Below are 16,752 nucleotides of genomic sequence, written 5' to 3'. Positions count from 1 at the left end.
TGCTGGTACTTGCAGAATCTGAACTCAATATGTCTTTAAGGCTCTGTAAGTTCCATATTCTAGCACCTAATATGAATCGTCGCCTGGAAGGCATCATGTAGTCTAGTATGTAGTAGCAATACAAAGTCATAACTTGCAGAAAAAGTTCACACAAATAAAATAACAAAGTCTGTTTTCAAACTAATAAAGTAATCACAGGTCTAAATGTAATAGAAGACACAGATTTGAGCAAGTAACATATTTATGTCAGCAGTGATTTAAAAAACATAATTATTGCTCATAACAGTCCTTCCTACTGTTTACCTCTCAGTTTCTATAAAATAATTTAACTTATAACAAATTATGGTGGTAATGGAAAGCGTAGTTACAGTACTTTTCTTTACTGCATTTCTCAGTAAATTTCAATTTGGCCACTTGATCCCTTTACTTTATTATAATGTGGAAATTATGGTGAAAAACTGCTTGACTGACCCAAATTTTATAAGCTGGAAAAGTTGCACATTTCAGTGGAAAAAAGTTCTTGTCACATCCATTTTCTAATTTTTAGGTCAGTCAAGTAGATTTAACAGTAATGGCACCAATGAGTAGGATATACTCTTTTCACCTCATTTTTACACCTGAAGACGAAGATGAAACCAATCTTCGAAATGTGAATTTGTTATTCATTAACAGCGTTGGGAGAAGCTCAATTTATACCTCTCCTAAAAAAATGCATCATCATTTTCTTTCTCTTTTCGACCAACACTACCATTGCAAAGAAGTTAAGTGTGACACTGCACCTGAAATTTAAGGAACATTCCGAAATAAAGAAGATTGCAGTATTGAAATATAATATGAAAATTGCAGATAATTCATAAAATTATATATATACAATAGTAACTTGCTTACTTACTTACTTACAAATGGCTTTTAAGGAACCCGCAGGTTCATTGCCACCCTCACATAAGCCCGCCATCGGTCCCTATCCTGTGCAAGATTAATCCACAGTCTCTATCACTTACTTACTTACTTGCTTATTCCTTAAAAAAAAATTCCTGCATATAATTTTTAATATTGGATGCTTAGTGCAATTTTGCTAATGAAATTCACAGAAAAACTATACAAGCTGCAAAATTTACGAAAATGATAAAAACTACTTCATTTTTCACGAAAGAATAAATCTGATTTGCAAACATTTCTAAGAACAGCATATGTAGAATTTCGGAGGGCATTGAAAGTGGCACTGTTACAGTATATTTAAATACGAACAAATGAAAGTAAGTCTACAATATATTAAAACAGTAATTTTTGCGAAATTGAAAGGACTTCCTAAATTAACTCGCTTTGCTAAATTTAATTAATACTACTTCTACTTCTTTAAGTAACAAAATTGGTAATGTCCAAGGTCCCTGTCTAAATTATACAATAAGTGTGAAGTTTTGAAATTGAATGCATTTTTACAGCATGTTACCATCACGTGTTACTAGTTGCATAGTAATTGGAGACTATTCAGGAATGATAATCAACAAAACTAACATACTATATTTTATATCTTGTTATCGTCAATTATTTTAATACACAAAATTACCTTTTTTATACGGTACACCTAAATGCATTATGTCATCTTGATGATCTTATTCATGGAAGCACAAATCATTTGATAAATTCCACTGGCTATGTGTTAATATAACAAATTAAAAACTAAAAAGCTGACATTCTTAACACATTACTCCATGTATTTAACAGGTGTAGTATTAGCGAATTCATCAATTGATACTGTATTACATGATACTTATTATGTAGTACCCAATCTTCTATGCCACATCAATAAATTTAGGAATGCAGTTATATTGTCAGACTCCAAAGCAGCTATTCTATCAATCGTCTCTAAACACACGCCTTCATCTCAAACAGCAGAAATAACTAAAATGCTCTCTCAATTATTATCACTCAATAAAAGAATTGTATTCCAATGGATACCATCCCATTGTGGAATCCTGGGAAACGAGAATGCGGATGCTTTAGCAAAGAAGGGCAGCACTGCTACTTACAGACCTGTTACTAAATCTACATATTACTCTGTGAAGAGATTTATTAAATCTACATACTTAGACTTCAACAAACAAAATTTGATAACACAATCTCAAGGGAAAAAATGGAACTCTCTGCATCATAATCCACAGTTAATTCCCCATTTACCACGAAAATCGTCTGTAGCTGCATTTAGATTGGCAACAGTCCATGATTGTTTGGTCAAACACCTGCATAGAATTGGAATATATCAGTCCCCTAACTGCCCATTGTGCAACTCAAACCAAGAAATGGATTCGGAACACCTCAAAATCTGTGCTTCAGTGGCTGACCATGATAATATCTTTGAAAAATATTGGAGTGCAAGAGGTCAAATGACTTTATTGTCAAACGCCTGGCATTAGAAAACAACAACAACATTATGTAGTACCCATTGTTAATGATGTATTCATTTGTTCTTCGATTGCTGACGCTGAACTAGTGAAATTTTGTACTTTTTAGCTTTTTGTATAAAGTTTTACGTGAAATAAGATATTTTTCGAGATTTTGTAGAATATTTCGTATGCAATATAATTTCCTAAGATTTTATTATGACTCATGTAGTAGCACCATGAAACCAGTCGCCATATTACATTTTATTTCATGTAGTTCACTGCCTGCTGGATCGCATCCTATAGCTGCATAAACTGCCTGCTCAATCAAAGTTATTTTGTCGCTAGTTGGCAGGCAGTACCCACCGCTATTAACATTATCAGTATATGCAAAGTCACTACCTGCCACCTTGTGGTTACTCGCGCATAACCGTTGATTGGGCAGGCAGTGTAAACAGCCATAGGGTGTGATCCAGCAGGCAGTGATGTAGTTGCATCATGAAATCAGTCTAGCCAATCGTCATACTGGATTAAAATTTACAATATATCTGCATAGATCTAAATAGTTATTAATTTTAAGATTACATTAGAATTGTCAAGTGGTTGTGCTAAATGCTTAATTTCTAGTGTAACACTAATATACACAGTAATTTTTCAAGTAGATGTTAGATATATCGTAAATTAGCAGCACTTATTTAGATTTGTCTTTTTTTTTTTTATTTACTGCTATGGCAAAGCTCAAAATCTGTGCTTCAGTGGCTGGTCATGATAATATTTTTGAAAAATATTGGAGAGCAAGAGGTCAAATGACTTTATTGTCAAACGCCTGGCATTAGAAAACAACAACAACTCTCTATTGGATGGCAAGGATGTCTGTACACACCTTACCTGATATTTATTGCTTTACAAAGCTTACCATCATCATTATTATTACGCTCTTGTAATTATCTGCACCATTGTTGTCATCACTGTCATAATTTTCATTATAAACATCATGATTTTCACCACTGATTGTAATAATTTAAAAATCTGTATTCTTAAAACTGTATATGTTTCGAATTTCTTTAAAGGCTCATTTATACGGGACAAGTAGAGAAGAAAGGCAAGTGAACAAGTAGCATGCTTCATATCATCAAAGAGCAAGTAGGAAAGCAAGTAGTGTTCACACTAAACACAAGAGCAGTTTCAAGTAGAAGTCCAAATTACGACAAAAGACAGAAAAATGTGTAAATTTTATTGCTTGTACAGCTTGCAAAGATTCTTGGACAGCAAAATGGGAGGGAAAAAAAGTTATAGGTGAAAAGATGGTAGGCAAAGCTGCCTGAGAACTATAACTCCCGTATTTATGCGATTATAATATGCACTTTTTTTTTGTCAAAATGTAATCTTGAAAACTGGGATCTATATTATATTCGATGACGTATTATATTCCGATGCAAACACTCAGATTTAAATTTAAATTTAAATTATCACTCATTCATGCTACGAAATACGGTGGAAAAAAATGTTACGTTTTATTTAGCGATGCTTGCAACTGCCGAGGTTATATCAGCGTCACCGATGTGCCAGAATTTTCTTCTGCAGGAGTTCTTTTACATGCCAGTAATCTACTGACATGAGCCTGTCGCATTTAAGCACACTTAAATGCCATCGAACTAGCCTGGGATCGAACCCACAACTTTGGGCATACAAGGTCAGCGTTTTATCAACTGTGCCAACCAGGGATAAGGTGGAAAACCATTGACAGAAATATCCATTGTGGATTCGTATTTTCTCGTCTTCTGTGCACTTCTCATTTGTGCCCGTAATTTCACGTCCACTTTTAAGGTCAATAATACGAATATTATCTTTAATTACGATAATGACTTAATGACACTTTATTTTATTCTAAAATTTTAAGTATACAACTTTTAGCGCATCTTTAAAGAAACCAAAAGAATTTACCAACAATAAAATTACCGATGAAAGAGTAACATGACATTGGTCAAGGAGTGTTCTGACATCAACGCAGACCTGATGATTGGAAGTTCCAGTTCTGATACTGCAGATAAGGGCGAATGTGGAGATAAGGGTGCCTTTAAAGTTTTGATAACATAATTTTAATCTTGAGTGGCTTTTAGACAGGTTCATATTATATTCGCCAGTAATTTTTTTTATGGATTTTAAAATTAAAAAAGATTGTGATGCGTATTATATTTGATGGTGTATTATATTCGAGTAAACATGGTAGTTTCTATTCACTTGTCTTGCTTATTACTTGCCGATTTACTTACTACTCGTCTTGCCTTAAAAATGTGGGTAAGTAAATGTCCACATGGAATAACTTGGAACAAGACACTTGTTCACTTGCCTTGCTTCTATACTTGTTCTGTATAAACCAGCATTAAATAGATGCTGTCATTGCCTTCGTCATCAACAGCCATCAATCCCGAATTAAACCATAGTAAGCCTGCTTTGGCCTCATCCAGTATTTTGTCTTTGGAAGGTATTTCTTCTCCTCTGCAACCTTTTTGTTTATATAAAGAGTGCGGTAAAACATCCTCCCTAATTTAAAGTTTAAATAAAAAACAGATGGATCAAAATAAGGAAACTATATTAATATAAATGGTATCTAAACAGTGGGAAATTTAGGTTTACATGCGTTGGAATAGCGATATCAAATGACATGCGCAAAACAACAAGAATTGAATAGGACATTGAATACACGGAATTGACATTCAATTAGTGCAAACTGTAATCTGTAACGAATTCCAACTATGCCGTGGACGGGCGAAGAACATGCTTACGCTGTGGTACCGTTTCTGGTAAGTGGTAATTCCGTTGTTGCTGCCCAGCATGCTTTTCGGAGAAGCTTCCAGATTCCCCCTCGTGGTCGCTGTTCAAGAATTGTTTGAATGTGATTATGAAAATCGTATGAGGTCATATGCAAACATCCTTCAAAATGTGCCTGAAGATGCTGTGGTTCTTTTTAGTGATGAAGCACATTTTCACTTATCGGGATGCGTGAATCATCAAAATTTCCGATATTGGAGTGGACAGAACCTTCGTGAACTTCATGAAAAACCTCTACATAACGACCGTGTTACTGTATGGTGCGCGGTTGGGATATTTGGTCCTTACTTTTTTGAAGAGGATGGTGCTACTGTGACAGTGAACTCTCAGCGGTACACTTTTATGATCAACAATTTTTTGGCACCAAGACTCAATGCACTGCAGATTGACCAGGTATGGTTTCACCAGGACGGAGCCACCTCTCACACATCTCAGATTTCTCTCCAAGTCCTAAGACAGATGTTTCCTGGACGCTTAATTTCTTTACGTGGCGACATCCCCTGGCCAGCACGATCACCAGACCTTGCATCCTGCGATTTTTTTCTATGGGGACAACTTAAGGCTGAGGTGTTCAAACATCAGCCAAGGACTTTGCCAGACCTAAGAAATGCAATACAGGAAGAAATTGGTCTTATTCCTCAAGAAATGCTAGTTTGAGTGATGCAGAATTTCCCAAGTCGCATTCAACAATGCATTGATAGTGAAGGACACCACTTGAGAGACATGTTATTCAAAAAATGAAAAATTCCCACTTTTAAGATACCATTCATATTAATAAAGTTCCCTTATTTTGATCCATCTGCTTTTTATTTACACTTTAAATTAGGGAGGATGTTTTGCCGCATCCTTTACTTTAAGTGGTATAATTGCAATATTAATAACAACACAGCAAGTTCGTTGCTACTTCTATAACAGGCAGAATTATATGTGATGGCATGCAGTATAAGTTTTAGTACTGTCAGCAAGAATCTACGTAACTGACAGTGTGCAGGAAATATATCTTGTCTTCATGTACACTTATTCATATTATATGCCTATTCTGACTCGTACATTACTGGACGTATACAACAAACTGCAATCATTTAAAATGAAGATGTCAACGTTAATACACCTTAACAGGCAGATAATTTCTTCCTAAAACTATAGAGACCTTATTGTGTTGTCTGAGCTGCCGCTAACAACAAGCCGATCTCGATACTGCAGACAGGCAATTCCACGTTTGTGACCGTTCAGAGTCCTCACAAATTCACATGTTGAAGTATTCCACACCTTGATGGTTCGGTCACCAGATGCAGACACAATGTATTTTTCATCAAAGTCCACTACATTCACTGCCGCTCGATGCCCAACTAGAACACGACGTAATGTGATCTCTGTTTGTGATGTCATATCCCATACTGCTATTGACCGATCCTGTAAAAATAATTTGATTTAAAACATGCTTTCATAAAAATTGTACTCTTATTTATATGTAAAAGTATGGGCTAAAAGTTTACTTACTTTGATCATTATTAAACTACTGTCCTTCTTGGCTAAATTAACTGTGTATCTTTAATGAACATTTATAACTATGTTATTAACATCTGTTCTCATTCCAATTGACATTTAATGTAAGACAAAATTTTGTATGATATTACAAAGATATGTACTTGTACTTGGTTATTTAACGATACAGTATCAACTACTTAGTTACTTAGCTTCGAAGAGATTGATGATAGCAAGATGGTATTTGGTGAGATGAGACTGAGGATTCACCATAGATTACCTGACATTTGCCTTATGGTTGAGGAAAACCCAAGAAAAACCCCAAAAAGATAGTCAGCCCAAGAGTGTACAAAGATATGAACATCATAAAGTATTCTAGTTGTAATTAGAGCTGTCGATTTAATCGATTAACCAATTAATTTTAAAATCTGATTAACCGATTAAAAATTATCGCATGGTGAAGAAAACATGACTGTATACAAATTTGTGATTAACAGGCCATTAGTGTAAACTGATGTTCTTGTCTTCTTGCTTTAGAAAGCTAAAAGCAAGAATATTTAAGTACTACTCCACACAAATCCTTCGTTAATAACTTTTTTCTTTGAACCAACTAAATTAATTTATTCCGAATTTAATGTATTTAATATTGAACAAATTTATAAATATACCCTGTTAAAATTTTATCATAAAAATCGTAGTAAGTTTATATTACAGACACATAATTATGACACAAGACAAAATATTAATTCAACATGAGTAGAACCTTAATGTTTCACATCTGCTGGTCTGAAGCATAGCATTAATTTTAGCCCTCGGTTGTATAATTCTTTAGCTAAATTACACCCAGAACTTCTAACATGTAACCCACTAACATATAACAATGAGAAATGTGTTAATGTCTTCAATTTGATTAAATAAATTTATAGCCTATGTGTATGAATTAATCAGCCTATATTATATTTGTATCATATAATTTCAGAATATATATTTTTTCATAAATTGTCCTACTTTATTCAAGTACGATATTATTCTTCTCTATATTAATATTATATTATATAATTTCATTCCAGCTGTAATTTTAATTTTAGTTTCTATTTTATTTTATTTTCTATATTCCTCTTACATTAATATATTATATAATTTCACTATAGCTGTAATTTTAATTTTAGTTCCTATTTTATTTTATTTTCTATATTCCTCTTATATTAATATTATATCTGAACTGCGACCGAACATGAGCGCTGCTCATTCGGTCCTCAAATTTTGTTAATATTATTGTATCTTTGATTGTATTATTTTATTTCTATTTCTATTGTTGTAATTATATTCTGTATTCTGTATATTAAAAAGAAAAAGATACATTCATATAAACAATATTAAATTATGTTTTATTTAACAACGCTAGAAACTGCTGAGGTTATATCAGCGTCACCAGTGTGCTGGAATTTTGTTCCACAGGAGTTCTTTTACATGCCAGTAAATCTACTGACATGAGCCTTTCTTTATCGTTCTTGATGGTTTGCTCTGCATTGCTTTCACAGTGGTTGCTTTGCTTGCTTTATTCTAGCGAGTTCTGTGGGTCCTGTTTCCAAGTTTTTTGTTACTTTATACTGCTTATGCATCATTATAATGGTGACTAAATGGAAGAAATTATCGGACAGAAAGTGAAAATAATAAGGAATGTCGAGGTTAATCCTCAAATAACACTATTACATACTACTTCATTATGAGGAAAATATTATAATGAAATGTATTGTAAATAGTAATTGTAGGCCTAATTAAATAATTGTAATATTTAGTATATAACACACGTTAGTAATCATTTTATTTTAGCCTTTCCCTGTAATCCTCTTTAAAAAAAAAAAAAAAAAAAGCAATTCCTATAGCCCAGTCGCTGTTATTTCCGGCAGCCAATCACGTTGCAGGTTGGCTACATTATTTAAACATGCATCTTGTGACTCGCTCCTGATAACGTTATGCATTTCCTAAGGCTCGATAAATACTTAATATAATAGCCCGCCATTTTGGCTCTTTTGTTAGCATTTGCAGAAAGCACACAAGGATGTTATTTGCCGCTCAATTATTTTCTCAATTACAGTGCATTTGATTTATTATCATAGAAACCACGACATCATAATGTTTAACGGTGTGACAAATACAGTAGATTCCTTGTCTGGTAGCACGGCAACGAAAGAACAAAAATGGCGAACGATACCACGTACCTAGACTTTAGAGAGCCTTCACTTTCTAAGGCATAAACAAAGAGGAGGAGTCATGCCGGGAATAACAGCGTCGCGGCTATAGTTCTTTGTATTACTGTATTACATTTTTATGCATTTCAATGTTTACCCGCAACTATTGCTTTGATATATACACTGTATCATTTTTTTCTCCCCAATCTCTTTAAAAATGATAAACAGAGGTTCCACTGTAAAAGAATATCCTCATCTAAGATGGTTGTATGTATTAATTTACTTAAACAATATTGTCACAATTTATACACAAACCTTTGAGCATGTGACCATCATGCCGTTGTTAAATCGCAGGTGCAGAACTGCCTCACAATGGTGTATTAGTGTATTCACCATTTCACCTGAGCTAACATCCCACACTCGGACTGTTGAATCACTTGAGCCACTAATTATCACTTTATCATCATACTGCAGACACAGCACAGATCCCGTGTGGCCTGTGAGTACCTGTACACAATAACAACAACTGTTAATTCCAAACTGAACATTTTACAATACCCAATGAGCACAAACAATAATTTAAACTGTACATTTTAGAATACCCAATGAGCACAAACAATAATTTTAAACTGAACATTTTAGAATACCCAATGAGCACAAACAATAATTTAAACTGTACATTTTAGAATACCCAATGAGCACAAACAATAATTTTAAACTGAACATTTTAGAATACCCAATGAGCACAAACAATAATTTAAACTGTACATTTTAGAATACCCAATGAGCACAAACAATAATTTTAAACTGAACATTTTAGAATACCCAATGAGCACAAACACAATAATTTAAACTGTACATTTTAGAATACCCAATGAGCACAAACAATAATTTTAAACTGAACATTTTACAATACCCAATGAGCACAAACAATAATTTTAAACTGAACATTTTACAATACCCAATGAGCACAAACAATAATTTTAAACTGTACATTTTAGAATACCCAATGAGCACAAACAATAATTTTAAACTGAACATTTTACAATACCCAATGAGCACAAACAATAATTTTAAACTGAACATTTTAGAATACCCAATGAGCACAAACAATAATTTTAAACGGTACATTTTACAATACCCAATGAACACAAACAATAATTTTAAACGGTACATTTTACAATACCCAATGAGCACAAACAATAATTTTAAACGGTACATTTTACAATACCCAATGAGCACAAACAATAATTTTAAACGGTACATTCTAGAATACCCAATGAGCACAAACAATAATTTTAAACTGAATATTTTACAATACCCAATGAGCACAAACAATAATTTTAAACTGAATATTTTACAATACCCAATGAGCACAAACAATAATTTTAAACTGTACATTCTAGAATACCCAATGAGCACAAACAATAATTTTAAACTGAACATTTTACAATACCCAATGAGCACAAACAATAATTTTAAACTGAACATTTTACAATACCCAATGAGCACAAACAATAATTTTAAACTGAACATTTTACAATACCCAATGAGTACAAACAATAATTTTAAACTGTACATTTTAGAATACCCAATGAGAACAAACAATAATTTTAAACTGAACATTTTAGAATACCCAATGAGCACAAACAATAATTTTAAACTGAACATTTTACAATACCCAATGAGCAGAAACAATAATTTTAAACTGTACATTTTAGAATACCCAATGAGCACAAACAATAATTTTAAACTGAACATTTTACAATACCCAATGAACACAAACAATAATTTTAAACTGAACATTTTAGAATACCCAATGAGCACAAACAATAATTTTAAACTGAACATTTTACAATACCCAATGAGCACAAACAATAATTTTAAACTGAACATTTTAGAATACCCAATGAGCACAAACAATAATTTTAAACTGTACATTTTACAATACCCAATGAGCACAAACAATAAATTTAAACTGAACATTTTACAATACCCAATGAGCACAAACAATAATTTTAAACTGTACATTTTAGAATACCCAATGAGCACAAACAATAATTTTAAACTGAACATTTTACAATACCCAGTGAGCACAAACAATAATTTTAAACTGAACATTTTACAATACCCAATGAGCATAAACAATAATTTTAAACTGAACATTTTAGAATACCCAATGAGCACAAACAATAATTTTAAACTCTACATTTTAGAATACCCAATGAGCACAAACAATAATTTTAAACTGTACATTTTAGAATACCCAATGAGTACAAACAATAATTTTAAACTGTACATTTTAGAATACCCAATGAGCACAAACAATAATTTTAAACTGAACAGTTTACAATACCCAATGAGCACAAACAATAATTTTAAACTGTACATTTTAGAATACCCAATGAGCACAAACAATAATTTTAAACTGTACATTTTAGAATACCCAATGAGCACAAACAATAATTTTAAACTGAACATTTTAGAATATCCAATGAGCACTAGCTTGGTCACTTTGGTGCTGGTTAAGAGGAATTCTACTGTATTTTGCAAAACCAAAGCTGAAAAAAATTAAAGATTTCAACTCAGGTTCTTAATAAACGAGTAATGCATGTATTTTAATTACTGTAAATTGTATTATTTTACTCTGTAGTTTACTCATTTCTAGAACCCAATACAGTGTTTCCATTAAAAAAAGACAATAATGGTTTGAAGTATAAAAAAAGAAGTTGTAGTATTGTAACAGGCCTATATAAAATTGCAGATTAAATTATAGCAGTATACAAAACACGTAATATTGTGACAGTATTTCTTCTTTGAATTTCACTTACAGTATTTATTAATTAATTTTTTAAAAGCACATTTGACAATAGTTTATTGTAACATCATGCCTTTAGTCCCTTTGATGACGCTATAACAAAGTTCAACTGCATTTACTATCGTGACTGCATGTTTTCCTTTATATAACTACAGTATATGTCATAATAATAATAATCAGGCTTTTTTTCAGCCAGAACGGTCCGGAACGCGTTCCGGTAAACTTTTTGCCATTACAAATTCCAACGAGATATATTTTATAAGCGAAATTGAAAATTAAAATTGCCGCCACTGCCGAGTCCAAGAGTTTACATTTTCCCATTATTATCGTTGGTGCAAAAGTAACTCATGCAATCTAGTGCTGCCATCTTCCGTTATTAATCCTCAAACTATAGCTCGAAATCGCAAAATTTCCGTTATGCTTAAAATCGATGAGCTCCGTTAGGTATGTAAGCCTAATATTTTTAAACCTGCGTTTTTATTGTATAATGTGATCAAGTGACAGAGTTCCAGTAAACTTTTTTCTAGGAAAAAAAAAAGCACTGATAATAATAATAATAATAATAATAATAATAATAATAATAATAATAATAATAATAAATCTACAATAAATGATGTGAAATAAATACATAACACATTGCTAATAATAAATACAGTTAATAAATATCTTAGTATGATACCTTAGTACACTGCAGTGTATTTCGATCCCATATTTTAATAGTGTTGTCACGAAGGCCAGACACTATCTTTTGGTCATCGTACTGCAGACAATATACTCCTTTAGAATTCTCCGATCTGCAGTTGATTCTCTGCAGAACGTGTCTTCCCATCCTCCAGTTATTTTCTATACTCTGAAAGAAGCAGTATATGAATTTATTAACTCATAAGAGAAGACATAAGGTTCACATGAACAATGGATCTGAAATAAGTCGATGAGACTTTTAAAATCAAAATCAAAAACAGTTGTATAATATTAAGCATCCAATTCCAAACAGCAAATGTTTTCATGAAAGAGCTAAGACTGGCTTAACAGCCCAGACACTAGCCTTTGCCAGAAGAAAAGGGTGAGGAAAATTGGGATACGATAGAACCAAACAGACACACAGTAGGGTAATAACAGTCACATTAACTTCTGTAATTTTGTTATGCTCTGTCTACAAGCAAAAAATAATTTTGCAGGAAAACAGAAACAAAATGTACTATGCTACACAAAAAATGAAAAATTATATAACACATAGTGCTTACTGAATTATGTTACTGGAGAAATTGTTACATTTTACTGTGAAAAGTGTAGATAGCTATAATAATAATAAAATACATGTAAATTGAAGATATTGCAGATTATTATGTTAACTCATATAATATTAGTGTAAAGAATAACTAAATAGTGGAAGAAATGTACTTACATCTATATCTTGAATTATTTTGGGAAATAGTGTTCTATAAAATGAATGATTGGGATGACTCTCCCCAGGCTTTGGTTTAAATAAATATTGTATCCTGCAACAAAACAGTAGAATTTTATAAGTAAATAATAGAACTGTCTTGAGAAGATGAATTCAAGAACACTTTCCTTTCAATGAACCTATTACAAGTAATACAACATTTCAAAGGGATGGTATTACAAAATGATCAATATAAAAAACTGAAAATTACACTGGGATAAATACCGAACTACTAACGAAAAAATGTGAAAATATTGTATGACAGACATCACAGCTATTTCCTTAAGAAATCTGTAGTATATAAAATGTCACAAGACAGAGAACAAAACAAAAATATTCCAATGGATATATTAATTATCCTCAAGTAGTCATGATTGACATTTGTTATAAAATTAGGCTACATTCTTACCATCCTCGTCTTTCAGCTAGGCCTCTCCACAATGAATCTGTTCGAACTTTTCTTTCTATCAATTTCTTCCACAGCATACCCTCTGAGATTACTCGATACCATTCCTTGCATACCAATTCTGCCGCACAAAGGGAATCGGCATCCAGGTATGAAAGAATACTTTCTGCTACATGGTCCAAACCTTTCTCTGTTGAAAATAATGCATAATAATAATAATAATAATAATAATAATAATAATAATAATAATAATAATTTATTTACTATTTAGTATTAATATCGTAAACCGACTGTAAGTGATAGTTATGGGTAGAGGCAGTCCTCTTTTCTCAGCAGAAGACAGTTAAAAGTAAATGGGATATGGTAGGAATTTTGTAATGTTATGACAGAAAATATAGTTTCCTAAACCTGATATATAATTTGAAATTGTAAGATTTATTTTGTTTCACACATGTAGCATTAATGAAATTAAATGAATAATAAAAGAGCAATCAGTTGGTAGAGCAGCTGGCTACGGACTGGAAGGTCCGGGGTTCGATCCCGAGTGGTGACGGGATTTTTTCTTGTTTCCAAACTTTCAGAACGGCCCCGAGGTTCACTGAGCCTCCTATAAAATTGAGTACCGGATCTTTCCCGGGGATAAAAGGCGGCTAGAGTGTGGTGCCGACCACACCACCTCATTCTAGTGCAGAGGTCATGGAAAGCATGCGGCTCTACCTCCATGCCCCCGAAGTGCCTTCATGGCATGTAAAGGGGATACATTTTTTATTTTTATTATTATTATTATTATTATTATTATTATTATTATTATTATTTTGTGTGTTGAGCAACAGCTAGAGGCCAATTATAGTTCAGAATAATAATAGTAATAGTAATAATAATAATAATAATAATAATAATAATAATAATAATAATAATAATAATAATAATAATAATAAAGGTAGAGCATCCACCTGCCACTGTAAACAAATACTGCACACTTTTATCACAGCCATAACACTTTACAATTTTTATTGAACTATATATAACATGGAATTATCACTACATTAACACAAAGATTATTGCACAGAACACACACTTATCGAATTAAATGTATTTATGAGCAGTGGAGATAGAGTTTCCCGTCATCACATTTCAATTCTTCCACTATGTGGCTCCTGATATGGCGTATAGCAGGGAGAACAACATTTGCAAATGAAATGATACTAAACGTGAGGAATGTTACTACATGTGTGTAGTATTTGTGACAAGTTAGGTTAGGTTAGATTAGGTGTGTATTATGTGACAGGTTAGGTTAGGTTTAGTTTGTATTATGTGAGAGATATTGCCGAAATTGAAAACCCCTTTATTCCCTCTCTCAAATTACGTCACATTCAGGAAATATGGCGGTTCTTTGTTCACTCACGACGATTTTGGTATATAAGTAAGGTATGTATTTGGAGTAGACTGGGTGGGCATATAGCCCTCCCAGCGATCACATCCAATTTCCTCTACTCCATACATACTTTGCATACTTCCACTCGGTAATGAGTTTTGGAATAATATTCTGGGGAAATTCCACAGATAGTAACAATATATTTCTATTACAAAAAAGAGTAATTAGAATAACAGTAGGTGCCAAATCTAGGGAATCTTGTAAGACTATTTAAAAAAAACTACAAATAATGCCCATGGCTTGTCAGCATATCTTTTCATTAATAGTCTTCCTCGTATGTAATCATGAAAACTTTGTAACTAATTCAACAGTTCATAGCATAAATACACGTCAAAAAAATGACTTTCATACTCCATCAGCAAGTCTATCGTGCTATCAAAAAGGAGTGCGTTATATGGCAGTAAAAATTTTTAATAGCCTCCCTATCGATATAAAAATGAAACTCATGGAAAAATCATATTAAAGAAATTACCCCCAAACTAAATTCAGCTTGTTTTGCTATTAGATCTATGCAAAAGATAGTAAATATCAATTAAGATTATTTAGGGCCAAATTAAAGAAGTACCAAATTTCTCACGCCTTCTATTCTGTAGGTGAATTCATGACATTCAATAACACTTCATGGAATTGATACTAAAACTATGTGTTTTACTAGTAGACTATATTGTAAATCTCGTCTGTATATATATTTCATCTAGACTGTGACTATAAATTAAGACTTTATAATAGTACTAAGTTTTTTGACTTGTTCCATATTCTAGCTGTAAAGCAATAGCAATGTATGAATACTTACTTACTTACAAATGGCTTTTAAGGAACCCGAAGGTTCATTGCCGCCCTCACATAAGCCCGCCATCGGTCCCTATCCTGTGCAAGATTAATCCAGTCTCTATCATCATACCCCACCTCCCTCAAATCCATTTTAATATTATCCTTCTATCTACGTCTCGGCCTCCCTAAAGGTCTTTTTCCCCTCTGGTCTCCCAACTAACACTCTATATGCATTTCTGGATTCGCCCATATGTGCTACATGCCCTGCCCATCTCAAAAATCTGGATTTTAAGTTCCTAATTATGTCAGGAGAAGAATACAATGCGTGCAGTTCTGTGTTGTGTAACTTTCCCCATTCTCCTGTAACTTCATCCTGCCTAGCCCCAAATATTTTCCTAAGCACCTTATTCTCAAACACCCTTAACCTATGTTCCTCTCTCAGAGTGAGAGTACAAGTTTCACAACCATACAGAAGGTATGTTCCAATTCCTCATAGAAGCTATCCTTTATATGGTCGTCTTTCTCTTCTGTAGGGGCGTGAGCATTTATAACTATGATGTCGCACCATCTACCCTTAAGTACTAAATATGATAACCTGTCACTGATAAATTCGACCTTTTTTACTGCTGATTTTATTCTTTTATGAACAAAGAATTCTGTTCCTAATTGGTGATTATTGTTTCCTTCCCCATAATACAACAAGTAATCTCCTATTTGTGATATGCCATTCCCATCTAACCTAACCTCTTGTACTCCCAAGAAGTCTATTCTATATCTAGCTAGTTCTTTAGCTACTAATGTTACCCCTCCTGTTCTATAAAGACTAGTTACGTTCCAAGTGCCAAATCTCAAAACCTTATTCCTTTGCTGTGATCGTGCCAGAGAATCAGTCCTATTCCGAGGCTTATTGTAGGGATTCGTAACAAGCTGTTTTTTACGGTGATGGGTTGTTAGCCCTTCGCCCAACCCCCAAGCTGGAGGACCACCC

At 32.9% G+C, this 16,752-nt stretch overlaps 1 protein-coding gene across 4 annotated transcripts in view; it reads right to left on the bottom strand.

Annotated features, from left to right (window-relative positions):
* The window catches only part of slmb (beta-transducin repeat containing E3 ubiquitin protein ligase slmb), a 203,026-nt gene that overhangs the window by 41,849 nt on the left and 144,425 nt on the right, over positions 1-16,752 (bottom strand). For all 4 annotated transcript variants that reach the window (XM_069822840.1, XM_069822842.1, XM_069822841.1 and 1 more), the window contains exons 3-7: positions 13,562-13,748; positions 13,114-13,207; positions 12,388-12,558; positions 9,206-9,397; positions 6,364-6,626 (exon numbers count right to left, since the gene is read on the bottom strand). In XM_069822840.1, the coding sequence (XP_069678941.1) occupies positions 6,364-6,626; positions 9,206-9,397; positions 12,388-12,558; positions 13,114-13,207; positions 13,562-13,748 (907 nt within the window). The remainder of the gene's footprint in view (positions 1-6,363; positions 6,627-9,205; positions 9,398-12,387; positions 12,559-13,113; positions 13,208-13,561; positions 13,749-16,752) is intronic.

Source organism: Periplaneta americana, chromosome 4 (genome assembly GCF_040183065.1).
Source record: "Periplaneta americana isolate PAMFEO1 chromosome 4, P.americana_PAMFEO1_priV1, whole genome shotgun sequence".
Taxonomy (NCBI): domain Eukaryota; kingdom Metazoa; phylum Arthropoda; class Insecta; order Blattodea; family Blattidae; genus Periplaneta; species Periplaneta americana.
This window is presented reverse-complemented; position numbering and strand designations above follow the sequence as displayed.